Source organism: Pantherophis guttatus, chromosome 8 (assembly GCF_059756535.1).
Source record: "Pantherophis guttatus breed Tessera chromosome 8, ASM5975653v1, whole genome shotgun sequence".
Lineage (NCBI taxonomy): Eukaryota > Metazoa > Chordata > Lepidosauria > Squamata > Colubridae > Pantherophis > Pantherophis guttatus.
The window spans coordinates 41,632,954-41,660,456 of NC_142070.1; the positions used below are offsets into that span (position 1 = coordinate 41,632,954).

A 27,503-nucleotide genomic window follows, 5' to 3' on the forward strand; every position below is an offset into this window, starting at 1 on the left:
TTTGAAGCAGCTTACTTCTCATTTTATTCAACAGCCTTGTGAAATATTTGCAGCTAAGTTCCATTGTATGAATTATGAGTTTATTTCATTTTCTCCTTGCTTTTGTACAAAACATCAGTAAATAATTCCATTGCCAACATCATAAAAGGTATGGTCAGTGAAAAAAATCCACTATTATTTACCTCATGATAAAATAAATCCAATATAGTATAGTTCAGATATTGATTTGTGTGGAATTCAGTGAGTTTTTTTCAACAGTGATGGACAAGAGGCATTTATGATTAGTACTTCATCAAGGCACAATCTATTGTCAACTTGGTATAAAATAGTCCAGTTATTACTTGAACTTAAATATACAAATTTCCCAGCAGCAGAAATACTAACTACAGAACTGCTATGTTTACAGCATAGTTGAGTTTTTATCCACTTGGCAAATCACAAGCAGCAGTTATTAGGGTCTGTAGCTCCCAACAAGGTACATGAAGAACAATATTTAGTCTTTAAAGATATCTGATGGCATGTTAACCTTCTCACCTACTTGCTGGACTGCATAAATTCAAGTAAGCTTCTTAGTAAGGCAGGTTATTGCTATTGAATGAGAAATTATACCTGAGCACAACATTTGACTTTCAGGTCCTTCCCACTTCACTGATGAGCGGCAAACACATTATATAGCCAGTTCTTAACAAACATGGAAATCGAAAGATTTGCTCTTGCTATATTCAACCACATTTTGAGCACTCTAAAGTGACTATAGTGATGATACTTGGAGCAGCCAAAGTATGACTAACAGACCACACTGAATTAAGATGACAAAGAAGTAAGAGGCTAGACAGATACACAGACATGCCAGTGGGGTTTCAAATCAAAACCACAAGTCTCTTAAATATGTAAGAAAACATTATTGAAGCCTTTATTTACAAAAGCTTTAAAAACAAATACCCTCTTATGCAAATGTCTTTGTAATTTTTCCTTAAAAGAAAAAGGACTGCCCAGTTACATTATTGTAACTTTAGGAGGATAAAGGGAAACATATTAAAGTACATGGTAGGTATATCAATTTGCTGTACATTAAGATTTACTCCCATTGATTTTCAGTGTAGATGACATGCCAAATGCTGCCATCAGCACTCTATCATTTCAGGATAAGATTTAGCTATTCCATACTAATAAAAGTCTTCCTTCACAATTGCTTTTTATGAGCCTGCTCTGCATGGTCAGGAAAGTACTTTGTGGTTCTTTAGTAAAACACCTATAAAATATACTGCTAAGATAGACTCAAAAAATAAACTAGCCTTAGAAGCCTTAGGTAACTTTATTAGGTACAAATAAATTTGTTGTTTGACAACAAATGTCTTGTGTTGCAGCTCCCAAAAAGGACATATCTTCCTATTTATCTTTGGATCTCTTACTTATATTGTGTTCATCCATTTATGTAGACAATAAATTAATATTTTAAAATAGAAAAGTATTTAGGCCATAACTCATTGGAACGGGAATAAGGAAATGGATTACAATTTTAAATTGCTATTTTAACTGCAGCATTCCATCTTACAATTATTCCTTTCAGACACAAATGCATAAAAGGATACACATACCTTCCATAAGGCTGCAAAGCAGCACCCCAATTCCACCCCAAGTCGGTGCCCTTTAAATATTTGGCTATTAACTTCTATACATTCCACACGTTTTAGAAGTTATAGTCCAATAAACCTGAAGGTTGCAACATAGAGAAGGCGGCTGCTATAGAGCTGCTTTAAATGGAGGAGAATACACAAAGTTCTCCTAATCACACCTCATAAAAACTGCCCAGCAAATTTAGGCCCCATGAAAGAGACTCTCAATTCAAGAAAGTATCCTTGAGAGATTCCTCATGATTCCACCTAGTTGCTTCTATCAGAGAGCTGGCAGGAATCTTTGGAAGACGAAACACCAGTTTTATAGTAGCTGCTAAGATACCTGTAAATTTGAAGAGAGATTAGGCAATGAATGTGGCTTTGTTCAATGTATTTGAGACCTGGAAGAAGCAATACTGGCAGATGAACCCTTTTTCTATGTCAGGGAAGAATATTCAGAACTTCAGATAAAACAGAGGATCTGACTCAGAGTCACTCTTCTAAAGTGCAAATGTGATGGTCCACAATTATGAATAACTAAAACCCCTGTACATCGGAAGGGATTAACATCCAATGGGGAAATTGATTACAATCAGCGCTTGCCCAGGTTTGAGGGGAAAGGGCAGGGATAATAAACCAATACAAAGGCCAATTAAAGTTTACTAGAAATGTCATTATCATTTTAGCTTTCCTCTTCTATCTACCACACTGTTCCTACACGTGCTTCTGTACAGATGGGCAAGGTACATGGCAACATTTAATCCAGAAATGCCTATATATCAAGGTCAAAGGATTGGAACAGGAACAGTCAGGTTTAGTACATACAAAGGCAAGAGAAAAGTGTGCTGATAAAGAGGAAAAGAACGCCTTATTGTCCAAGGAATTCAACCAGAGATAAAACCTATGTACAACCATATATCGAGCTTAGAAAAAGTGCCTTCTCATTTCATGTCATGATTGTTTGTTGGCTTCTTCTTCATATGCATTTCCTGTTCCATTCTGTACATAAGATGAACCAGAACCAAGACCATACAAATGACCACAGTACTTGGCATCATCAATGTGATCTTCAAAGAACATCTAAAGAAAATTTAAAGGACAAATTATTATTATTATTCTCCTATTTTTGGAGGCACTACTACCTGTATCAAAAAATATCATTCTCAGATCAAATATAAAATTTAAATAAAATATATCTCCCACAGTTTATATTTCTTGAAGGGTATCGAGAAAAGGATAAGTCACAATAATTTCCCTGCCACATAAACCAGATCTTAACAATAGTAACATAATGCATATGAAACAAAAAACAAAAGAAGGAAAAGAGGCAAAGACACATCTGTATGGCTTTCTTGCAACAATACAAATTGCTTGTCATTGTTTTCTTTCAAGGTTCTTTTTAAAACTTAAAACTTCTCTGTCTTGCCAACAGCAGCTTAGATGCTATATTTTGGTATCTCTCCTACTAATTAAGTTATCTCTTGCTTAGCTTTTCAAGATCAATCAAAGATAGAATGTCATTTAGCTGAACACAAAACCAAAAACAGAAAAATATAAAGATCTTACAAATTAGAACTGTCAAAAGCAAAATAGGCTTTATGAATGAAAAGCCTACTAGAATAAAACGTCAGTGGTTTCTATGAAAGCACTTAGTGGCACGATTCTTCAGTGATCGCTCAACTGTAACTATCTCAGAATAGTCACTGCTTCTCATGCTCACGTTCATCCTCATCTTCTCAAAGAGAAGAGAATTCTCTTTGTCATCAAGTTTAATCTTCAAATAGTCTGCTATGAAGCAATGTAATACTAAGCCCAATAAGGCTTTAAAGTTTAGAAGCATCACTTCAAGTTGATCTTGAAAGTAAATATGGATCTAGTATGGCCTAATTTAATTTACTATTAATTATAATGTTAATTAAATCACAATTAAGTTATAATTTAATTTGCCATTACTATTAATCTAATAATTTAATCAAAATACAGGTAGTCAACAATAATGGTAATTGGGACTAACAACAGTACTGAGCAATGTGGTTGTAAAATGCAATTATTACCTGACCTTGCTGATTAGGCAGACAGATGCATCAAGTTCTAGTTGCTGTCATAAGGCAAATCTCACACAACTGAAGCATCTCATAGTCACATGATCACCATTTGCAACCTCCTGCCAGTTTCCCCATTGATTTTACTTATCAGAAGTCAGCAGTGTGAGACACTGTGATATCATAATTGCAAGCAGTTGCCAAATACCCAAATTGCAATCACATGACTGCTATGACAGCTGTAACTACGACCCGTCCTAAGTCCCCTCCTTCAGCACTATCAATATTATCATACATTCACACACACACAGAGTATATATCCATCTACCTCTCTCATTTTGAAGAAGGCCATGCCTGTTAGTAGAGAATCAGATCCTGCTTGATGCTGAGGACCTATCCTTTCCAACTCTAACTGCTCAGCAACTTCTTGTAATCCACCCTGAAAAGGAAGATTGCAGCATAATTAGAATAGTTGAAAATATGACAGCAGGCAATAGCATTACTTTCCACTATTCACCTATATGAGCAAATGATTTGAAGATCTACACTTTTAGTTTAAATCATAGTCCCAGTCACATGTTCTTTAACGTTATAGCAAATTATGACAGCAAAGGTCTTCAGACCTTTTGTTTATTATCATTCAAGCCTTTCCACCAGGGAAAGGCACTTTTTTCAGTTCTGTTGTAATTTTGAACTGTCACTAAACAAACTGTTATAAGTTGAGGACTCCCTGTATACAAAAAGTATTTTCAAACCAAAATCCCATCCATCTTCCCACTTTGCTTACAGTTGTTCATCAAGACAGGAGATAAGGAAAAAAATCAAATGTTAAAAAATATGCACAACTGTATGTAAGGATGAGAAACTCTATAATAGCTAAGAGCAGCACTTATTTTGATATGAAGTGCTGTAAAGTGTGGACATGGCAGTGGATATTTATTTATTTGAATTTATATTCCACCCATCTCGCTGTCAAACGACTCTGGATGGTTTAAATGTTATCAAAACAACTTTGGAACTTGATGGTTCCAAATATTCCTGATTTTTCAATTTCATGCTAAATGTGTACAAGCATCTGCAACTTATACTCCTGCTTGCAGAAGTGTGGCTGAGTTTTGGATTGTTGAAACATTAGAGGGCGAAATCCTGAGGGAGGCAGTGTTGGTGAAAAATAAATTTCTCAAGCTCTTAAAAAACCCTGGAAAAGGAACCTGTGAAAAGATGGCCTTTCACTGATTATAGAGCATATGCATGTTTCTCACTTGGAAGAGGTAAGGATGCCATATATTCTGCTGTCTATTTCAAGCAATTAATAATATTATTCATTATTCATTCAAGCTAATCCCTTTAAAAAAGGACCCCTAATCAAACTGATTAACTGAAATAATCCAGTGAATAGAAATACAGTATTAATTAATACCTTACACTAAGAAAGGTTTATGCTATGACAGTCTAATCTTCATGTTGTATGACTGTCATAGTCTAGTTTAGTATAGGCACAATAAAATTAAGCCAGATAAACTTTCCTCAGCGCCTTCTTCCTTTATAACTGTAGCTTATTATAAAAGTTCAAATAATCTACTATCCAGTATGAGCTCTGTATGTAAACACTGGGCAAAACTGTTAGAAGTCCCTGGTCTTCTGCTTAAACCTTTTATATTTGGTGTGGCCAACTTGAGAAACTCCCTTTGCATAGCAGGAATTTCAAATTGCCATATGAGCTGTTAACAGAGAACTGCTTCGTATTTCTCCTTAAAAAAAGAAAAAAATCTACTAACTTTTTCAAAATATATTTAGATCATGTGCTACTGTATATGGTTCAAAAATAAACACATGGTGTGTGAATTTTTTTATGATGGGAACTGTCAAAACCAGGGTGGATTTGATTTAAATCAAGTTGATTTAAATCACAATTTAAATCATGATTTAAATCACTAGTAAAAAGGCTTGATTTAAATCAACTCGATTTAAATCATAATTTTTAAAGAGCAACTGTGATCTCTGCTATTCCTTTGACCCACTGTTGACTCACCGATAGTCCCAGTGTTGCAGAATATACAGCCTCATGCTACATAACTAAGCTCCATTTCATGCTGAATAAACTAAATTATTTATGTATCTTAAATAGAAAACTATCTTACGATAGATTTTTACCCCAAAAGTTTTTTATTAAAATAAATTCGATAAAAATCAAAAAAATTCGATTTAAATCAAAAAAATCTGATGATTTAAAAAAAAAATCATTGATTTTTATCCACCCTGGTCAAAACATTTTGAAGGATGAGTAAAAATGAGCAAGGCAAACAAAGGTTTTTTTTAAAAAATATTTTCAATCCTTAAACTAAACAATAAGAGTATTTAGGTGACTTTACCAATGAATAATTCTTACATATATAATGTTGCCCTCTTTTATTACACATACGTTCATTACCTCATGTATTTCCACCATGTTTGAATAGCAACGATGGGAATTAAGACAGTTTTAAATTGAAACAGAAGAACACAGAATAAAGGATAAATAAAGGTGGAACAGAGAAGAAGAAACTGTATGTGTGTGGTGGGCTGAAGAGGAGACAGAATTCAAGAGGTTTGGAACTCTAGGGCGCCAAATAGATCTAGGTATATATCCACCCTCATCTTACCGGATGAATTCCAGCTGGGAAAGATTGACTTGCTCAAAGTTGTGGGTGAAAAATGGAGGAAGTTATGAATGCTGAGGTGGCAAAGTTATTAGAATGCAGTACTGCAGACTCCTTCTGCTGCCTGCCAGCTACCTGCAATTTGACAATTCAAATCTCACCAGGCTCAGCCTTCCATCCTTCTGAGGTCGGTAAAATGAGGATCCAGATTGTTGGGGGCAATATGCTGACTCTATAAACCGCTCAGAGAGGGCTGGAAAGCATTGTGAACCGGTATATAAGTCTAAATGTTATTGCTATTGTGAATAATAATAAAAATAAAAATGAAAGGCAGGACATAAAAAGGCAGTAAATAAAAACTAAACTAAATTTAGCACTTACTCCAGCTTGCTAATAATTTGCATCTTTTTCCCTAGAACTAAGCTTCCTTAAGTTACCTTTTCACAATTTTCACAAGCAATTTAAAAGGTGACAAGATATAATGAAGTTACTTGATAGCCAACTATTAATTTATTTTGCAGGAAAAAACTAGATCAAAATATTCATCAGAAAAAAGGATAATCTGAAGACAGTTTTGAGTATTTACAATATTTAACCTTTTAACACAGGTAGACTCCCAGGTTTCATTATAAAACTATATTTAAAACATGATCTTTCAATGTATTTAATAAGAATAATCATGGAAATCAAAATGACAATGACATTCAAAGTATGAAAAAGCAGAAATGCGAATATTCTGATTTGTCTATTCATCTTCTTCTCCAATGATAATTCCATGCAATAGATATGGCTGGTTTATGAACCTATCCCACAAGCCTTGCCTTACTGAAAATGTTTAGATTTTTTTAAAGTAATATCCACTGTCTCCAAACAACACATAGCACTAACTATAGATTCACTGAATAATGTTCACATCTGGCTTATCAATATTATCACTGGTGACCAGTTATTTGTAAAACCAGGATTTAGCTACGTCATAGTCAAAAATCAATTTATCTCTGACTTCTTTGCTTACAAAAACATGTTGATTCTTTTTATATTAAACCAGCCTTTGCTTCAAGTCATCTCAACAGCAGTTGGCATGCAGGATTTTTTTCTTTCCTTATGTTTGTAAAAACCACAGCAACAATCATAATACTTTTGGGTGTTTGTCCTTCATGCCTCCATGTACTTGTCCTTCAGATGCCTTGCCTCTAGATGCCAAGCTAACAGAACAAGCCAGTTTGTAGCCCAACTGACTTCTGTACAGAGAAATAGGTGAAGGATTTGGGATTATATCTGTCCTCTATGTTTTAATATGTTCAGTACTTCTGATTGTACAATGTTAATTGACAAGTTGATAAACTATATGCTTACTCAATTGTAGAATTGCTAAAGAAATGAAACTTAATTAATGAAAGAGCATTGGATAAAACCTTGAGATGAAAAGGCTGCTGCATGATTCATTTCTCTTGGACCTAACAACTGCTATTATCATCTTTTCTCATCTTTTTCTCTCTCATCAGTGCTGTTTAGCTTCATCTTGTCATAAAAAATAACAAAGAGCTGCAACCTTTTATTCGCCTCTGCTGGTATCTAGGAGAACGCAAGAGCAGAAATGAGACCTTGCTAGTGGCTGCATCACTGATATTTCCATACAGCTGTTGTGTGAATTGATTTCATGCTTAAATTATAGCCATCTCAAGAGTGTCTCATAAGTCTGAATGCATGGGTCTACAGTATATGTTTATAGACCAGAAGCTGGTTCTATGATTTCTTTCTCAATGTATACAAACCCTATGGCTTAGTTATTGGATTCACACAACTATTAGTTTTATTAAAAAATCCTGGGATACATTAATATCCTTCTCACAGGCATCTCTTTTTCAAGAGGTTCCCATTACATGGGTTTCTCTATGAGAACAGGTTCTAAATGTAACTTTTATAACTGCCCATAAGTAAAACAGACAAAATTCATTTGTATATTCTTTCCCTATAAAAACTCTAAATATAGCAGTAGGAATTACCTTGAGATTTTTGCAACTCTTCATGAGGTACTTCACATCATAAATGACAGGGAAAAATAGTCTCAGTATTTCAAAGAAGTCTAGCTCTTCTTCTGGTAAATTGGAATTTGTCAAGATCTTGATCAGATATCCAAAGTCATAGCCACTGCAAAGTAATCATAAACAGCAATAAATAGACTTAAGATTAGGAAGGCAAAACATTCCAGATCATCAACAGAAATTTATCAACCATTTTATATATGCTTTCTCTTCACATGCATTCCTTGTAACATTAAAATCATGGCAATCTACTATTTTATAAGTAGAATTTTGTATATATTATGGATTGATTTGAATATAATTCTAAAGTTATAGAAAACTCTGGTGCGTAAATATTGCATGAGCCTAGAAAGAACTCCAAATCTATGCATTAATTCTATTCCTACTGCATGAAGAATTTGGGTTTCCAGAAAATCTTCATTTATCATTATCTCCAAATTGGCAAATCATAATTTCTATTTGCTATCCAAATCCAAAATTAAGTTGCTTAGTAAGTATCTCTTATACATAATATTTTCTACATAAAGTGGGATCATCTCCACATACATAATAACTGTCAAATATCTATTTTAATTCAATATCAATTGTTTAAAGAAACATTTCATAAAGCAGTATTTGTAAATATGATTCACAGCAAAGTTACAAATATAGAGAAAAACTTAACATACGAAAGTGTACCTCTACCAGATGATTGTTTCATTTAATTTGACAAAACACAGACAAGGCTTTTATGGGCATTTAAAAAAAAAAAAACCACGAAGCGATATCCTACATAGTACACAAAGATAATACAGTATATTTCTTGCTAGTGATTAAAAGTCAATAGTAGATTTCTACATCCTAAAGAGGATTCAGACTGTTGTAGACAGCTACCTAGAAAGATTGTAAAATGTAGTCATCTGGAATTGATAGTAATGTATGCAGTTGCAAAATGCATTTGCTCTGATATATCTCTTCTAAGGACATGTCAGAATTGTCATTAAAATAAACATATATTTAATGGTTCTTAATAATGCTTACATTAACTTCTACACTTAATCTTCAAAAGTGAATAAGTAATCTTTATATGAAAAATCACTAAAACAATGTTAAGAACTTTGACTGTAACCAGCAAGTAAAAATAAATAATTTCTATTATTTATCTGCCTCCGTCTCCAAATAGCAGAATGCTTGAAAACAGGGGTGACTAAAAATTCCTGCAAACTGAGTAACTTTCAAATCAGTAATCCTACTTCGATATAAAGCATTGAACTACTTATTCTAATATTAAAAAGTAGAAATTGCTTAGCATATCATAGCTCATTTAAAAAAAAGAAAACTAAAAATCTCTAATAAAGAAAAAATCATTATACCAGGCGTTCCTCTGGTGTAACATACAGTTTGCTACAAACTAAGGACATGTTGACTTTCTGGAGATTAGTAAATAGTAGTTTATCTACAGAGAAATCCCATCTACTCACCCATGCATCCCAAATACAAGGGAATCCAAGTCAAAGAGGGAGCAATATCTGCACTTCTTACATGCTTCCTTACATGACTGTGCTAATACCAATGCAATCTTAGAGCTTGAGCAATACAGAGTCATAGCTTCCAGTCACCTAGAAAAAAAGGTCTAACCATTGATAAAGCCTTCACCTCCAACAAACCTCCAGGTGAAGATTACCTTCCTAGGGACTTATTTAAAGATAATCCAAAATAACGAGATCCTATCCTTAGTTAGATTCTCAATCTTATAAATTTCACAGATCATTGGCCCAAAGGCTGGAATTTAAGCATTATTACAGGTAATCCTTCACTTAGAACAATTCATTTAGTGATCGTTCAAAGTTACAACAGCACTGAAAAGTGACTTATGATGGTTTTTCACAGTTACGACCTTTGCAGTATTCTAATAGTCACGTGATCAAAATTCAGATGCTTGGCAACTGGTTCATATTTATGACCATTACTGTGTTCCAAGGTCATTGATCGCTTTTTGTGACCTTCTGACAAGCAAAGTCAATGGGGAAACCAGATTCACTTAACAACCAGATTGCTAATTTATCAACTGCAGTGATTCGCTTAACAACTGTGGCAAGAAAAGCCATAAAATGGGGCAAAATTCACTTAACAAATGTCTCACTTAACAGAAATTTTGGGCTCCAATGTGGTCGTAAGTTGAGGACTACCTGTATTCCACTCTTTAAGAAAGGTAACTAAGACACTCCAGCTAATTACGGGGCAATTAATCTCACTGACCTCATAACCTAGCCCTATGACAAACATGTCCTGCACAAACTGGAAGATTGAGTTGCTGGTATCAATATTCTTGTTGAGGAACAGTTTGACCCAGTTATTCTACCTTAGATCACTGCTTTGTATTGCCCTATTTGATACACAAACATATCAACATTGCAAAGAAATTGTATGTGGCATTTGAAGACCTTCCTTCAGTTTTTGGTTCTATTGACTGAAATAAGTGACAGCTCAAACTGAAAGTTCTGAACTATAGCAGACTGCTGGATTTAGTACTGCTGGGAGTCCTCCTGGATAGGCAGCTGTCTTTGGAGGAACATCTGACGGCTGTAACCAGGGGGACCTTTTGTCAGGTTCGCCTGATCCGCCAGTTGCGGCCCTTTCTTGATCGGGATTCCCTGTGCACAGTCACTCATGCCCTCGTCACCTCTCGCCTTGACTACTGTAACGCTCTCTACATGGGGCTCCCCTTGAGGAGCACCCGGAGGCTCCAACTGGTCCAGAATGCAGCAGCGCGGGTAGTGATGGGAGCAGCCTGGCGCTCCCATGTAACACCGCTCCTGCGCGAGCTGCACTGGCTCCCAGTGGTCTTCCGGGTGCGCTTCAAGGTGTTGGTTATCACCTTTAAAGCGCTCCATGGCATAGGGCCTAGCTATCTTCGAGACCGCCTGCTGCCACCGACGATCTCCCATCGACCCGTGCGCTCCCACAGAGAGGGCCTCCTCGGGGTGCCATCAGCCAAACAGTGCAGGCTGGTGACTCCCAGGGGGAGGGCCTTCTCTGTGGGGGCACCTACCCTCTGGAATCAATTGCCTCCAGAGATAAGGAGAATCCAAGACCTCAGTGCCTTCCGCCGTGCCCTTAAAACCTTCCTTTTCCAGCAAGCCGGGCTGGCCTAATTTTTTAAGTGTTTTTAAGTGTTTTGTTTATTGTTTTTAATTAATGGGGCCAAATTTATATATGTATATTTTAACTGTATTTTAATATTTGTACTTGATGTTTTTACTTGGCTGTTCACCGCCCTGAGTCCTCAGGGAGAAGGGCGGGATACAAATTCAAAATAAAATAAAAATAAATAAAATAAAGTAATATAGAGACAGGACCACAGCCTTGAAGCAAATATTTAAAAACTGTTATGTAAACAAAGATAAGTACTCTTTATGTCCTGAGAAGGAATCTAAGAAGAAACTCAGGAGAAGTACAATCACACTCAAAAAATTCTGTTACTACAACCTATCTTAATAAAGTAATGTTTTTTTCTGTTAAGTATTTTTCCCGATCTGGTTTATCTTGAAGGGATGACAATAAGAATTACACATGAATGTGCAAATATAAGTGACTCCTAACATACCATCTGATAGATACTTTCACTACAAAAATAAGGAGCGTCCAACAGGGCTGAGTTTTACCTCCATTTTTATTCAATCCTTTTACAATTTTTTTTTCAGCTCTTGAAGGATGGTAATGTTTTTGAGACAAAATTGGTGACAGAAACCTGACTGTCCTTCCTACACAGAGCTGATTACTCTGATATTTGGTGTCCAGCACACAAACTGGTTTACATGGGCTGTTGTCTTCTTTAGAGCAATATTCTCCCCACCCCACCCCCCCAAAAAAATCCCAACACCACACTTTAACCATTAACTATTATTGGCAATTAATTATAACATTTGGAAAAATCAAAACTTATAGTCTTTGGGCATAACTTTCTTACACAATAATGAAGTGCAAGTGTTCTTCACACTGACCAAGTAACTTTTTATCAGGTAGCTGGTTTGCCTGTGACCTCCAAATTTGAACAATTTAACAAATAAAATAAACTACAGAATGAAGGTATATTACTCAAGTAAACTTTTTGTGAAAGAATTGTTGAGAGGATGGCATGAAATTAACCTCCAAGTACCCTAGAAAAACATCTGATTCCTTTGCTATCAGAATTCAGGCCTAGATATTAAAGCTGATGACTCTGAGAATAATGTACTTCTTCTGGTCTTCTTAGACCTCTCAGCAATCTTTGATTCCATCAAACATGGTATCTTACTGGATCATCTGAGAAGGTCAGATTGAAGGCATGGTTTACAGTGGACCTATTCCTTCCTGAATGGGAAGTTCCAGTCAGTGGTTTCAGAGAAGCTCGGCTGCTATTTAGTTGTGTGTTTTGGAGTTTTCTCTATTATTTCACATTCTCATGAATACTTTCGGAGAGGTCCCTGAGCTGTATGGAGTTGCTGTGATATCACCTCCAGCCTGGATTGTGTACAGTAATGTGGAGATCTTGTACTGATATTTGGGAATTATAAGGAACTAGGAAAACTCTGAGGATGAAACAAGCTAAAACTAACACATAGTTCCTATTCATTCACTGTTTCTCAATTAGGGAGTAGGCCTGTGGTCTGCGGGCCTTCTCGACTTGCAGCTACTCCTAAATAGGTTGACAGAGACTACAGATGGAAGGTCTAATTTTAACTGATAACCAAATAGTAACTCAACTGAAACAACCTTTAAAAAACCTGTAGCAATAACAACATGTGCCCTTATTACTACCGCAACAAGCTCTACATTGAGCTGCCTTGGAGACCACTTGAAAACTTCAGAATGCCAAATACCATTTACTAATTGGTCTGGTTCACTAAGAGCACATAACTTTGATGTATGGCTCTGCACTGGTATCCAGTACGTTTATAATTCAAAAACTTTGGTTTTTATCTATAAAGCCCCAGGTGACTTGGACCCAGATTGCATTCAGTATTACCTTATTTAACTAGCATCAATCCATCTACTACCTGCATCCTGGGAGAACCTGTTAGATTTCCTCCATTTTCGTGACATGAGATGAATCTGGTTTTTTATCACCTCCCCGTGTCTTTTGACTCATTTGGGTTTAGTAACTGCTGAAGTTACCAAAACCAAAGCTTTACATAGTTTTACATCAAAGGAAACAAGTATTGGTTTAATGTATTCAGTAAAGAGATGACAAAGTACTTAGAAGAAGTGGACATCACAACACTGCAGGATTGCAGAGAATTCTAAATGATTCATAAATTGTTCCTAACCACTGTATTTATTGTATGGATACCCAGCTTGTTACATCTAGCTCCCAAACTATTTTTTTTTTCATTTTTGGTTTCCTAATTTCATCTAACAATGTTGCCTTTCATCATAATTGCAACAAATGAATGAACCTTATTCACAACAAATCATCTCCATCTAGAAAAACAATTATTCACATATACTAATAGTGGCAGCAATAGATGTATTTATTATCTGCTACCTGCCATCTAGGTTTTACATGAAAGCAATAAAACACATCCATTTTCCAGCAAGACAGAAAATGAAACAAACTACAAAAAAGTACTGTGTTTTAAAATTGTCATATGGGGAAGCGCTAGGATAGCAAAGAGGCAGCAGCTACTGTCAAAAACTCCTTCAAGAGAGGCTTTTTAATCGCCTTATCCTTAATCTATTGTTTTAAATACTAGCCTTGTGCTGCCTTATTGCAACCTTCAACATATAGAAAGAACAGAGAAAACTCTGAGACTTTAGTGAGAATCAAGGAAAAAAGAAGGAAGAGACATTGTACACTTTCTGCAACAAAGCTAGAGCCAAGCCCACAAAACAGCTGAAAGTTGCGTTATCTAACAAGAGGGAACCAACTCCTATAAGTAAATTTATTCTCCAAAACGCTTCCAATGGAAACGATGCTTTAGAGTGGAATTAACAAGCAGAGATTGAAAGCCATTAGTTTACAGATCTCTCCTCTTTTATGGAAGAGGACTCTCCCAGCTCCAGACATACTGCTGTGATCTGCCCAGCAGCTACAGAGTTATTCCAGGATAAGGGTGTAAATATTAACTAATCTGATAAACCTAAAGAACAAAAACGTAACTGACTTCCTAACCATACAAAGCACTAAAAATTCCATTTTTGAGTTGCACACAGTTAAAATCAAAGTGGAGACCTTAGAAGACATCTTCATAAAACTTACTGAAAACCAGTCAAATGGCAACACTGCTAAAGCACAGATCTCCTTTACAATGTATATTTTCTATCTGTGAAGATTCTCAGTTGTTCAGGTCATAGATGCCTCAAAAGTGCTTTTTTTCTTCAAAAGGCAACTGGACTGTTTTTTCCTTGAGGAAGAAGAAAAAAAGAATAAAACAGTCCAATTGCCTTTTGAAGCAAAAAGCACCTTTGAGATAAATTTTCTATCATTTCTTTAGCAGTATTTTGAATCCCACACAATAACAATTCCCCATCAACAGCTATATGATCAACATTTTAAAAGCTAATTTAATTCCTTCTAATTGTTCAAAACAGAATTTAAACTCAACTAATGGTATTGAAGCACTCTTCCCTCACTGGGATACATGTTTGTTGATACACAATACATGTTTTGGGCACTCCAAGCTAAGAATATTTGCTACAAACCCTTTTCATTTCAAAGCACCTGGATTCCTGAAATGTTCAAACCTGTGCATCAGAATGGCTTGAAAGGCTATGCCCATCTACACTATCTTGAACAAGATGATTCATTTTAAGGTAAATATCCCTGCTAGTAATCTGTTCCAGAAAACTTTCCAATATTAATCCCTGCCAAAACCAACCTTCAGTAAGCAGCTTTATGCTCAACAACCCAACTAACGTAATAATTAACTTATTTATAAATTAATCAACTGAATATTCCTTTTTTCCTAGTTAAGAATTGTGAAGTGGGTCTTACAATATATAGCACAAGATTGTTCTCAATGACTCAGATCTTGAGTGTATGCTTACACTGTCCTCTAAGCCTGAAATCATATAATTCAAACATCAGTCTCAACCATTTTTTTAAAGGGGCCATTCCTCTATTGGTGGGGAGGGGGGCCCTAGGGGGTTGAAAAAAACAAAAGAACTAGAATATTGGAACCAGGTAAGAAAATAGGTTCATGCAGCAAAGTTTAATTTTCCGATATTTGGCATTACAATTAAGATAAAAGTTTCATATTTTCCCTACCAGCATTATCAAAGAGTCTTCAGAGCTGTACTGAATTTGGACTTTCCAACGATGTTAATCAACTAATTCCAGTTTCCATTTACCTGCTAACCGTACACAAAGGGCAGATATATGTGGCTGTTCCTTCCTCTGACCTGGAAAACTGTCAAAGCAAAATAGAAAAATACAGTGCTCCCTCTCTACATGACTGACACTTTAGTACCTCAAGTTAAGATAGATTATTTGTTTCCACTGGAGCCAAAGCGTAAACTGAAGAGGTAAGTTTAAAGCAGCAAAGTCTTTACAAAATGATCTAGAAATCACCCAGCCTAATACTTCAGGTTAATAAGCAGAGATAATTATTTTGTCTTAAGGTTTCATTAAAAGGAGAAAAAAAAAAGTAGGCAAGCGATAGTTCTGTATGTTGTGGTTACCTATGAAATGAAAGCCACTTGACTCCTTCACAGAGCACAACACCCGAAGTCATAAGAAGTTCAGCGAAGTACTGAGTTTCAATTCCTTCCTCCTCATGTTTTTTGAACTGGATTCCAGATGTTGTTAATAGCTCTATAGAATCCTGGGCATACATGTCCTCTCTAGAAGAAGCATTATTAAAAAATAATCACTATTGTTAACAGAGTTGTCAAAAGAATTTTAAATGAATTACCAGCAGAAAGCCTGTATTACTGCTAATAAATCTTTGTAAAAGAGTTTTGCTAATTAGATATTTGCATGCACCAGGGGTGAAATCCAGCAGGTTCTGACAGGTTCTGGAGAACTGATAGTGGAAATTTTGAGCAGTTTGGAGAACTGACAGCGAAAATTTTGAGTAATTTGGAGAACCGGAAAATGCCACCTCTGGTTGGACCCAGAGTGGGGTGGGAATGGAGATTTTGCAATATCCTTCCCCCAGGAGTGGAAAGGGAATAGGGATTTTGCAGTATCTTCCCCTGGAGTGGGGTGGGAATGGAGATTTTGCAGTATCCTTCCCCTGCCATGCCCACCAAGCCATACCATGCCCACAGAACACGTAGTAAAAAAAATTGGATTTCACCACTGGCTTGCACACACGCACGCGCACACACACCGAGATTTCAGTATCATCAGTTACAACAACTACTCTGTATAGTTGCTGTAGGAGTTGGTTCATGATGAGGAAGGGGGCTAGACTTAGCCAGCAAGCAGAAACCATAGAGAAATATGTGTTACAACCCCACTTGGTGCTCCACTTGCAGTCTACCTCAACCAGGAGAGTCTGATGATGGAACTCAGGCATCGATCACTAGACTTCTGCAACACACTTTTTTTAAGATAGCCCAAAGGCTATGATGACCCAAAAGCCGCAGCTGACCAAAATGCAGCAATCAGACTGCTAGTGGAACAATCCACTTTTGAAGCTGGACTAGTTAGTAACCATTGTCTGAGTTCAATTCAAAGAGCTGTTGATTACCTACTAAGCCTTTCATGACATAGCACTGAAATACATCATGTACCATGTTGTTTGCTGAGAGAAGAAGATATGTTGGGTAATTCTATCATGCTTTGGATGTTTACCTTGGGATAGATATTTTGCTGTGTTTTAATCTGTGCGGGGTTTTTTTTTTTAACTATCTTGTCCATTATCAACATTCACACAATTAGGAAGATCTATATACATTGTAAATGAATAAACTAAATGTAAGCTAACTTCAGCTAATATCAATAACTTTCATCCAGAGATGCACAAATCAACATATGAAGCGAACATTTCTTAATGTTTCCTCCTTCCTGGAAATCCTAACACCCATAAGAAACCAAATTAAGATGATCCAGAGAATCTTAAAAAGAACAAAAAAATCTGGAGAATACAAACTTTGGCAATATGTGGAGAAAGTCAGCTAAACTTGGGCAAAGGCTCCAATTTTGGCTGATTTCCTTCTGACCTCAGCCAATTCCAGAGATTTCCCTGACAATAAAGCTAGTGGATAACAAGGCCTCCATATGTGGGCATTCTTACATTCATTGCTTGATATAAACCAGTGAATGACATCAATTTAAAGTTCAAGCACATACACAAAGGATTTAACCCTAACTATCTCAACTAGGCTTCCAACAGAGGTTTTTAAAATAATATTAATAATAAATCTCAGATTGAACATTATATGAGTTTTAGGAACTTGAACAAATTTACGTAGGCATAATTTATCACACTTCCTGAACTTAATGAAAAAACAGAGAAAAAAACCTAGTTAAATTATTCAATTTTAAAATACTCTACACACTTAAAGACACACAACCAAGTTCCAGAACTTACGTTAAATTAAATTTAAAATTAAATTGCCATGTTGAAGTTCCTGGAGGGTATTCACCTTGCTCATTCATGAATGTCAACCCTAACTGGATTATTTTAAGTAAATCTACATTACAGCGGAGTAGCTGGTATTGATAGTCCGCATTGCTTCTGAATTCTCCAATAGGTCGTGCAACTACACCAGGAAATTCTGTGTCCTGAAAAGCATAAATGTGAAAGACAAAATGGAAACTATTAGAAGAGTAATACAATTCCCCACTTTTTACAGCTAGATGCTCTAAATGTTCTGTATACTTTTCTTGATATAAAAGACTAAACATGGAACCCAATTACTACAATGCAGTTAACTCAGACATTATGGGTAAACTCAGGAGCTGTGCAAAGAAGCTTATTTATTAATCTAATTTCAATATTAGTTTATTTTATTAACATCCCAAATATAACTAGGAACTGTAAAAACAACATACACGTATGTCCCTATTCAGAACAAATTTTTATTCAATACTTTGAACTTTTTTCCAATTAAATCAGTAATGGGAGACAGTTTGGTCTAGTGATTAAGGCATCCAGCTAGAAAGTGGGAGACTGTAAATTCTAGTCTACTATCTTAGCTGGGTGACTTGGGTCAATCATTCACTCTCAGCCCAACTCACCTCACAAGGTTGTTGTTGTGGGGAAAATAGGAGGAAGGTATGTTGGATATGTTCACCGCCTTGAGTTATTTGTAAAAATAATAAAGGCAGGATATACTGTATATAAATAAATAAAATGGAAATCTTTTGTTATTTTTGAAGAAATGCATTATTTCCTTTACGTTTTTCTTTTACAAATCATTTACACTGCCTCTGTAACTTAAGAAGAATACAGATATTCCCAATATCTTACCATGGCAACATAGTTAAACTTCCGTATAACCTGACGAATTTTCTTCATCTCTTCATCCAGGTTACAAGCCCACACTTCACAGATTCTTTGGCTGTGATCTACTGTGGCTGCTGGCATAATTAGGAGGTTTCAGATACCAGGCATCAAAAAGGTATACTTGATGAAAAGTTGATTTCATAAAACAAGTTTAAATTTTATACCTAAAACAGCAAGACAAGAAATAAATAATTTTAATGAATTTATAAACATAAACAAAATTATCAAAAAGTACATAACAATTCAGCACACTATAGCACAACCAGCACAAGCCTCACCTCAAAAACATCTTAAAAACAACTCCTTAATTTCACAACACATTGGCAGACTTAACCATAGTTTGAGACCAAGCTAAATCCCAAAACGCTAGACAATTCCTGAAAGTTTGGCACTCAGACAAATCAACCATCAACAGGCTCAAAAAGATAAAAAATATTTACATACCATTCAAAAGACACAATAAAAAAGCTAAAAAGTAAACAAATAACAAAAAAACTCCTCCTCACCAGCAATTCACACACAGATAAGCAGGCATTAATACCAGAATTAATCAAAGCAAGATGTAAACAATATCCTAATCAAGAAATTACCATCTCAGATAAACAATCAAGCTGTCAGGGTTCAAAAAGCAGGCAGTGAACAAAAGCCTAATCAAGGAACTACTAAGAAGAAAAAACATCTCCACCAACACATACAGCTAGCTACTGTATATAAACAAAAAGCAAACCCAACTCCCTTATAAACATTTAAGATATTACTTAATCTGGTAACAAAACAATCACAAGCAAACAACTAAGCTCAGATAGCTTCAAAGACTCCACAAAATTCACTGGACTATGAGAAATATATAAAGAGAAAGGGAGAGGAAAAAATACACATAAATTAGCTTACACAACTCAGTCAACTAAGATTACCTCATTTGCAAATCCAGAACTAAAAAAAATCTTAGATGAAGAACTAATCAACTATTATTTGTTAGATGAATATTCAACTTGCAATCCTATACAGTAGAAACTTCAAGAAATAGCTTCCACTGTGCTCAATAAAACCTAATAGTGTGTGTGTGTGTGTGTGTGTGTGTGTGTGTGTATTACAATTCTTCAGACTCCATAATGAAATAACAGTTTATTAGTATATTATACACACCATTTATTCATATTAATTTTGAAGTAAATCTTTCTATTTCAATTAATAGTCATGCTAATATATAGATATAAATTTACTTTCAACTGTTCATTTCTATGGAATTTGTTTAGCATATTTTGAATGGCAACTTTGAAAAGCTTCAATTTAATTCAATAAAATAACGGCTATTGTTAGCAATCTATCTAAGGCATTTTAATTTAGCCACGTTTTTGTAATCAGCAGTAATAAAATTTAATATTTATACTGGCTACTAATCTAAAACAAAACATGCCAATTGATCAAGAATAAATAAGCAATTAATGTAGAAATAAGAGCTCTATATCCTGCTGCCAAATATATGCTCATTTCCTGGGTGTGCCTGAAGAAAATTATAAAATTACAATATTGTTCCATATGCTCTCTTCTCCTGAAATCTAGGACTGTTTTTTTATTGCTAAAGACTAAGAATTTAAACATTATTCTTTATATATTTAAACAGTGTCCTCCATTTGAAACAGAAACCAATCTGACATGAAAAACTACAGTTCTAGACTGTAATATCCCCTAAATGTTTACAGCACTTGGTAATTCACCAATTGATTTTGACCTTAAAATTCTTGCCCTCTGACACAATTTGCTAGGAAATATGGAAGCTCTAATCCACATACTGGAGAGCATCAGACTGCTATGCCCTGTTTTAAGGCATAGAACAAATTACTATAATAATCAAAGCATTAAACAAATATGTAGAGCTAACCATTTCTAGGCGAACTGAATTTCCTTGGTCTGGTTTAGAGTTTAGCCACAGAAAATGTTAAGAAAATTTGATAAATATCTATTCATGTTAGTTATGTAAGCCTATAGATAGTCCTTGACCAACAACCACAATGGACCCTGCCCATTATGGCCAAACATCATGATTGATGTGAACTGCCCACATGATCATCTCACTTAAGACCACTCATTCCTGCTCTTCCTGATGCGGTTGTTAAGTGAAGCATGGGTTGTCTCAGGGGTCACGGGGAAGGCCCTGGAATGCCTAGCACAGGTTCCTGCCCCAGGAATCCCTCACACTTTTCTTCAGGTCTGTAGGGACCAGGCAGTGGGGAAACTTCCTATGGTCAGCCATAAGGACAAACAACTGTGCAGGGTGGATAAAAATCGATTTTAAAAAAAATGGATTTTTATTTAAATCGGGTTTTTTTATTCAAATTGGATTTTTTTGATTTTGTATCATATTTATTTTAATAAATTGCTTTTGGAATAAAATCTATCTAAAGATAGTTTTGTATTTAAGATACATTAATAATTTAGTTTATTCAGCATGAAATGGAGCCGGAGTTATGTAGCATGAGGCTGCATATTCTGCAATGTTTACATTTTTGGTAAACTCATTCAATGAATCCAAGCTCTGCAAGCTGAGATAACATGCACTGCATTAATGCATTCACACTATTTCACAGTAACCATGAAATAAATCATAAAACAAAGTGCAGGAATATTCTTTTATCCCATTGTTTTGCAAATCTATGTACACTAAAAACTATGATTGTTTGAAGAGAAATGCATCTGCATCCCCAGGATCTAAATGCGAGGAAGAGCAAGCAGTAAAAATGAAACTGAAACCTTAAAAGGCACCTGTCATTTCAGATCCATCATGGCAACGGCTGTAAGCGGGCATCCACTCACCTGCTGCCTGCCACGTCCCTCACCTTGTTGTGTCACTGTGACATCACCAGCCGTCCCATTAAAGTGAATGGGATTGTCGGTGAGTCAACAGTGGGCCAGAGGAGGAGCTGCTGTGGGATAGAGATGACAGTTGCTCTTTAAAAATTATGATTTAAATCAAGTTGATTTAAATCAAGCCTTGGTACTAGTGATTTAAATCGTGATTTAAATTGATGATTTAAATCAAATCATCGACTTGATTTAAATCAAGTCCACCCTGCAACTGTGGGAGTGCTGCAGTGGCCATAAATTTGGAACTGGATTGTAAGTAGCTTTTGGAGGGGAGGGGGGGATGCCGTAATCAAGGACTACCTGTATAACAATCTGATCAGATACAACTGTATCATTGTGATATGTCAGCAATGCCCATATGTCACAGAAGTAACCTAGATTATCCATTGTTATTTATAAAGAGTTTTTTAAATTTAATCATCTGTATCAAATTAACCATCCATTCTTAACCTTGTACCCTGCAGATTAAGCTATTTCACAACTAATGGTTGCAGATAACAAGACATCATCTTAAAGTCAGCAACAAACATAGAACATAAAATGACTTGTTGCACAGTCAGGGAGATGTTCAGATGGGATTTGGCATTTTTGTCTACCTATCAAGTCCTTTCCAAGGACCTGAGATAGGCAGATGTGGATGCTTGATGGTGTTACAGGTATTGTCACAGGATGTAAACTGTTGTTATTTAACTATTTATTAGAATAGAATAAATCATCTGGAAGACTTTTGGTTGGGAAAAGCTTGATACATTTCTTGCCCAAACTCAACAGTGAAAAATAGAGGTGATAGTTTTAGTTGTTCTTTCCAATACCTTCCCTTCTATTCTCATTCTTTCACTGAAAAGTTAAAAATCCAGCAGCCCCACATTGCTATTTATGCTTCTGCCCCAAAGTGCCATAGCACACCTTACATCAGGGGTCCCCAAGACACTTTGATCCTTGCATGTTTCAGATAGTCATTGCTCCCCATAATAGTAATAGAACAAACAATAACAACCTGAACCTTGGATAGTCCCATCAACCATCCACTTGGGGGATCCTGACTTAAGAACGAACCCCACTCTCTATTAGCACCGATGATGTTACGTAGTTTGGGTAAATGAAACTTCTGTAAGAAAACAGCCAAGCTCAGAGAGCACCAAGGACCCCCAATCGTGACTTAGAAGCATGTACAGTTATATACTCAGCTCTGTATACCAGAACCCATCCCTTGGCTATTGCTGAAAGATAATAGAAGATATGTCTTTGCAATGACCAGAAAGAAAAGACAACTCAATGGCATCTATATCTTCCCACACCACTTTTTTTTTTTTTTGAGTAGGAGGGAAACTTCAGAAAAGGGAGCAGCAGACGTTGCCATAGGCCAGGTCTCCAATCTTGGGCACTTTAAGACTTGTGGACTTCAACTCCCAGAATTCCTCAGCCAGCAAAGCTGGCTGAGGAATTCTGGGAGTTGAAGTCCACAAGTCTTAAAGTGCCCAAGATTGGAGACCCCTGCCATAGGCAGATCTGTTCCAGGTGAGGCAAGAGACACCTCTAGCTTTACTGCCTCAGGAAGGAAGGCAGGCAGGCAGGCTTGGATCGCACAGGATGAAGGTAAAGCAAAGGTGAGATAGGAGACTTCCAAGCGCCAGCCTCAGTTCGTTCTCTTCTGACTCGTCTTCTGCTCTCCCCCCCACCCCCACCCCCGCACGATACGGAAAGAAAAGTTCGCCGCCGGACCGCGCGCGCTTCCACTTTACTCTCCCGACCACCTGCGTCTCCACTTCCCCACCCCACCCCCTCACCCATAGACACACATACACATACGAGAAGCGCTGTCGTCGCCGCCGCTCCTCACGGGCTTTCCTAATGCCAAGAAGAAGCGGTTACTCACGCGAGGGGAGGAGAAAGGGTCGAGCGAGGACCCGGCGGCGGAGGCAGCCCAGACGCGGCGAGGGAGAGCCAGAAAGCGCGGAAAACCACTCGCGCGGCTTCCCCACAGCCTCCCAGCGCACAAAGCCATTACATCATCAGCGCGCGCCGCGCTCTTAACCTTTCAACCCTCGATTTCTCTCGCTCGCTTTCTCCCCCCCCTCCCTCCTCCGTCTTTCACGCTCCTTTCCCGGCCGCGGAGACCCGGCAGAGCTCGCCCAATCGGGGCTCCCGAGCTGGCCCCTCCCAGCCTCTTTTCCACCAATGGAAAAGGCAACGGGCGGTGATGACCCGCCCGGCGGATCGAGCGCAGGCGTGTTTGGTCGCTCGGGTCCGGCAGGCGGAACGGCTGTGTCGCTTGTGCTCGTTGTCTCCGGGGCTTTTCTTCACGTTCTGCTGAAGGAGGCGAGGTGGTGGCGGCGACGCCGCTGACGGAGAAGCCAAGGGAAGGCCGCGCACCGTCTGGTGTTTCCCCCCCCCCCTCTCGGTTAGCAAGGGAGGGGCTAGAAGAGGATGAGCTGGCTCTTCCACTACTCCAAAGCGGGTAGCGGTGGCGGGGCCACCCCCGCCGCCACCTCCTCTTCCTCCTCTTCCGCCGGCGGAATAGCGCTGCCTTCGACTCTCACCAGCCTCCAGCAGCAGCGGCAGCGGCAGATCGAGTCCCTGCGCAGCGCCCATGCCGCGTGAGTGACACCCCCTTAAGGGAGGAGGGAATCGCCGCCCGGCTCTTTTCCATAAAACGGTTGGAAGTCAATCCAGAGGTGGGAGGGGGGGGAGAGGATTGTATGAGAATATGAGGACCTCCCTTGGGTGATCTCTCCATTGCTGTTGGCAAACATGGCTTTTTTTTTTTCTTCAGTAGAGCGGCATGACTCGCTCCTCAGCTGAAAAACTCAAGTCATCAAACCAGGGCAAATGAGGGGCCACTTAACTTCTTTAAAGGCATGTGTAATGCACAATATTTTTTCAATTAGTAGTAGTAGTATATTTAAGGCAGAGGTCTTCAAACTTGGCAGCTTGAAGACTTGTGACTTTAATTCTGGGAGTTGAAGTCCACAAGTCTTAAAGCTGCCAAGTTTGAAGACCTCTGATTTAAGGTGTGCCTTGATATTGCAACTTCAAAGGGTTGGTAGGCAGAAGTTAGAAGCCAGAGGAGACAAAAAGTGCAAAGAAGGAGCAGTCACAAAATCCTAGTTGAAAAGAGCAGCTAACATACAGAGGGCAATGCCTACCACTCTTTCAAAGTGAAAATAGTTTGGTTGCAGTCCAAAAACTATTACCGTGTACAGTTAAGGGAATTTGGCCTTCCCTCTATAATAATAATAGTAATAATAGTAATAATATAACAACTTTCTTGTCATTGTACATGTATGCACAGTATACCCATACAATGAAATTCACTTAACACCCAAAGACCAGGTCCAACACACATAACAATCCCCAGACACACTCCCACCCACCACAATTCCCCATCCCTAAACCGCCCAAACATTCACACAACAGACCAAGTAACAGGAAGTGAGTAAAATGCTGGTTCACCAATAGCCCTCAGCTTCCTTCAGCAAAACAAGTTGCTGCCCACACATGCTCCTATCGGCTTTCTTGTGAACAAGTTTCTGTTTCAACTACATGGATCAATCTTCCTTCAAAGGCCAGTTCTTATATTTTCTGGGGTCCTCAGAGCTTTTATTCAAAATTAAGCGGATTAAAATAGGAAGAAATTTTTTAAAAATTTTAAATGTTTAATTGGTTTGTGGTTTTTTAAATTTTGGGCCAAATTTATATAGATTTTAATTGTTTTTAATATTTGTATTTCATGTTTTTAATTCTGGCTGTGCACCGCCCTGAGTCCTCAGGGAGAAGGGCAGTATATAAATTGAAAAAATAAAAATAAAATAAAAAATAAATAAAATAAAATAGGAAGGAGGGAATCAAGCTATTAAAGGAACCAGTTCTAGTTTAGTTATAATTTAGAGTTTTTAACAGAAGAAATGATAGTTTGATCTGACCTTTGAAATTAGGGCTTTTTAAGATCCGTAATTGGGTCATTTGTATCTGATTTCACTATTACAGGAAACATTAATAAACGTGTTTCTCTTTTTAGTATAGCTGAAATACAAAAAGATGTGGAATATCGGTTGCCCTTCACTGTAAATAACCTGACAATTAACATAAATATGTGAGTATCTTTTGATTTGACTGTATGTCATGTTGAAAACTAAAATCATGCTTAGTGAATCAACATGAACTAGAAGGTCTTCTGTTAATTTTCTATTACACCACATTAGGGCTAGAGTGAGTTTTCTCTTGTTTTCTTCTGTTTCAATCTGGATAAATTTTAAGGAGAGAATGTTTTTTCTGTGTGACTTTCAAGGAGCACATTGCCTACATCTATGTGGCAAAATTGTCAACAGCTGTATTTATCAGCATTTTTTTCTTACACACCTAAATGATCATCATTCAGTTTTATGAAGTTTTGCTTCATCAAAATAAGTTGACTTATTTTGATTTTAACTTATTTTCTTGGAGTGCACCTAAAATTACTTTGATATAAAAATTCACATTTTTTCTAGGAGATTTCAATAAAAAGGCCTTTGTTCACTATCTTCAAACATCTGGTTCAGAAAATTACCTAAACAGAGATTGAGTAGGACACTTATTTCAGTTGTTGTCTGACAGAGTGAGAGTATATCAGCTGTTTGTTGTTTGTGTTGTAAGTGCTAGAATTCAAATGGATAAACTATGTTTTTGGCTAGATTGTCTAGAAATTGTTAGGAACAACTTCTAGTTGTTCACATTCTCTAGAAAGGTGAATTTTATATTTCAAAAGGTGATGCAATAGAGTGCTTAATCATATATGGAAGTTGTGATAATGAAATATTTTGGTGTTTGCAGCTTGCTTCCTCCTCAGTTTCCTCAGGAAAAGCCAGTCATCAGTGTTTTCCCCCCAATACGGCATCATATAATGGACAAACAAGGAGCATATGTGACCTCTCCATTAATTAATAGTGTATGTATAAATGAATCATTTTCTGAAATAAGTAATGGTAAAATGCATGTCTCTTTCAAGATGTGCAACTGGCAACAGTTATATTTTATTGTAGAATTGTTAATGTTTATACCTGCTGACCTCTTGGTTCTGGTAGATAGTTTTCCCATGGACTTTCTTGAACAAAACCCCACATTTTTAGAGTGGTTTTTCCGAACTATTTTTTTAAAAAATTAAAAACTATTTTTGCAGAGCTCCTGATGTGTTTTAAGTTCTTATTATTTCAGGTTATTTGTCAGCTCTGTTTCTGCACACAGAGAACAAAACTGGGCCTCATTGTATATACCACTGTCACTTGCATCCATCATCTAAGAGAGGCCACATGATTGTTACTAGATTTGTATCACGCCTTTTCATCTGTGTATCTATGTAATCTATCTCAAGGCAGTAAACATAAGTAATACTCCTGTCTCTCCACAACAATAATTCTGTGAGATAGGGTGGGCTGAGAGAGAATAGCTGATTCAAAGTCACCCAATTGGTTTTCATGTCTAAGAGAGCATAGAAATCACAGGCTCTCTATTTCTAGCCCAGAACCTTACCCACTACACCAAGCTACCTTTTTTCATTTAAATCAATAATAAATGGACTTTGTTGTATGGCACATAATTTTTAACCATGCTAATTTTTTAAATAATTTAACAGTTTACAATGCACTCTGACCTTGGCAAAATTGTTCAAAGTATACTTGATGAATTTTGGAAAAATCCTCCAGTTTTGGCTCCCAACGCAACAACATTCCCATAGTAAGTAAGCACATTAAAATATGGATAATACCGTAATTTCAAGCATCACTATGTGTATACTTATGGGGCAAACTCAGATCAAACATAATTAAATTAGGATGCGGCTGTCAACCTTATATAGCAATTTGGTTTCCTTCCTTCATCTTCTGCATTCAGTTGTATTAAAAAG

General features: G+C 36.9%; 2 protein-coding genes across 9 annotated transcripts in view; one reads left to right on the forward strand and one right to left on the reverse strand.

The window, feature by feature from the left end:
• CNOT7 (CCR4-NOT transcription complex subunit 7) lies at positions 1-23,735 on the reverse strand. 2 transcript variants are annotated; one of them, XM_087874628.1, is made up of 8 exons: positions 23,502-23,735; positions 18,725-18,924; positions 18,493-18,588; positions 17,843-18,036; positions 15,984-16,145; positions 8,304-8,448; positions 3,987-4,097; positions 1-2,696 (listed from the first exon to the last, which is right to left on the reverse strand). In XM_087874628.1, exons 2-8 carry the CDS (start codon positions 18,839-18,841, stop codon positions 2,568-2,570), a joined length of 954 nt encoding a protein of 317 aa, XP_087730754.1. In that variant the 5' UTR covers positions 18,842-18,924; positions 23,502-23,735; the 3' UTR covers positions 1-2,567. The 2 variants fall into 2 exon arrangements, with proteins under 2 accessions (XP_087730754.1, XP_034257325.1); XM_034401434.3 differs by lacking the exon at positions 18,493-18,588 and having other exon boundaries at positions 23,502-23,731.
• The window catches only part of VPS37A (VPS37A subunit of ESCRT-I), an 11,847-nt gene continuing 7,980 nt past the window's right edge, over positions 23,637-27,503 (forward strand). For 3 of the 7 annotated variants that reach the window (XM_034401424.3, XM_034401426.3, XM_034401425.3), the window contains exons 1-4: positions 23,848-24,222; positions 25,644-25,718; positions 26,435-26,549; positions 27,234-27,334. In XM_034401424.3, the coding sequence (XP_034257315.1) occupies positions 24,053-24,222; positions 25,644-25,718; positions 26,435-26,549; positions 27,234-27,334 (461 nt within the window). In that variant the 5' untranslated portion in view covers positions 23,848-24,052. Of the gene's footprint in view, positions 24,223-25,643; positions 25,719-26,434; positions 26,550-27,233; positions 27,335-27,503 lie in introns of all 7 variants that reach the window. The other 4 variants (XM_087874626.1, XM_087874627.1, XM_034401423.3 and 1 more) reach the window with 3 other exon arrangements.

Coding starts and splice junctions, on each gene's coding strand:
- CNOT7 (XM_087874628.1), bottom strand. CDS start 18,841: ATGCCAGCAGCCACAGTAGATCACAGCCAAAGAATCTGTGAAGTGTGG. Junction 16,146..17,842: donor AATTTTAAATTTAATTTAAC/GTAAGTTCTGGA, acceptor TGCTTCTTCTAG/AGAGGACATGTATGCCCAGG. Junction 2,697..3,986: donor CCTTCTTCAAAATGAGAGAG/GTAGATGGATAT, acceptor AATTTTCTTTAG/ATGTTCTTTGAAGATCACAT.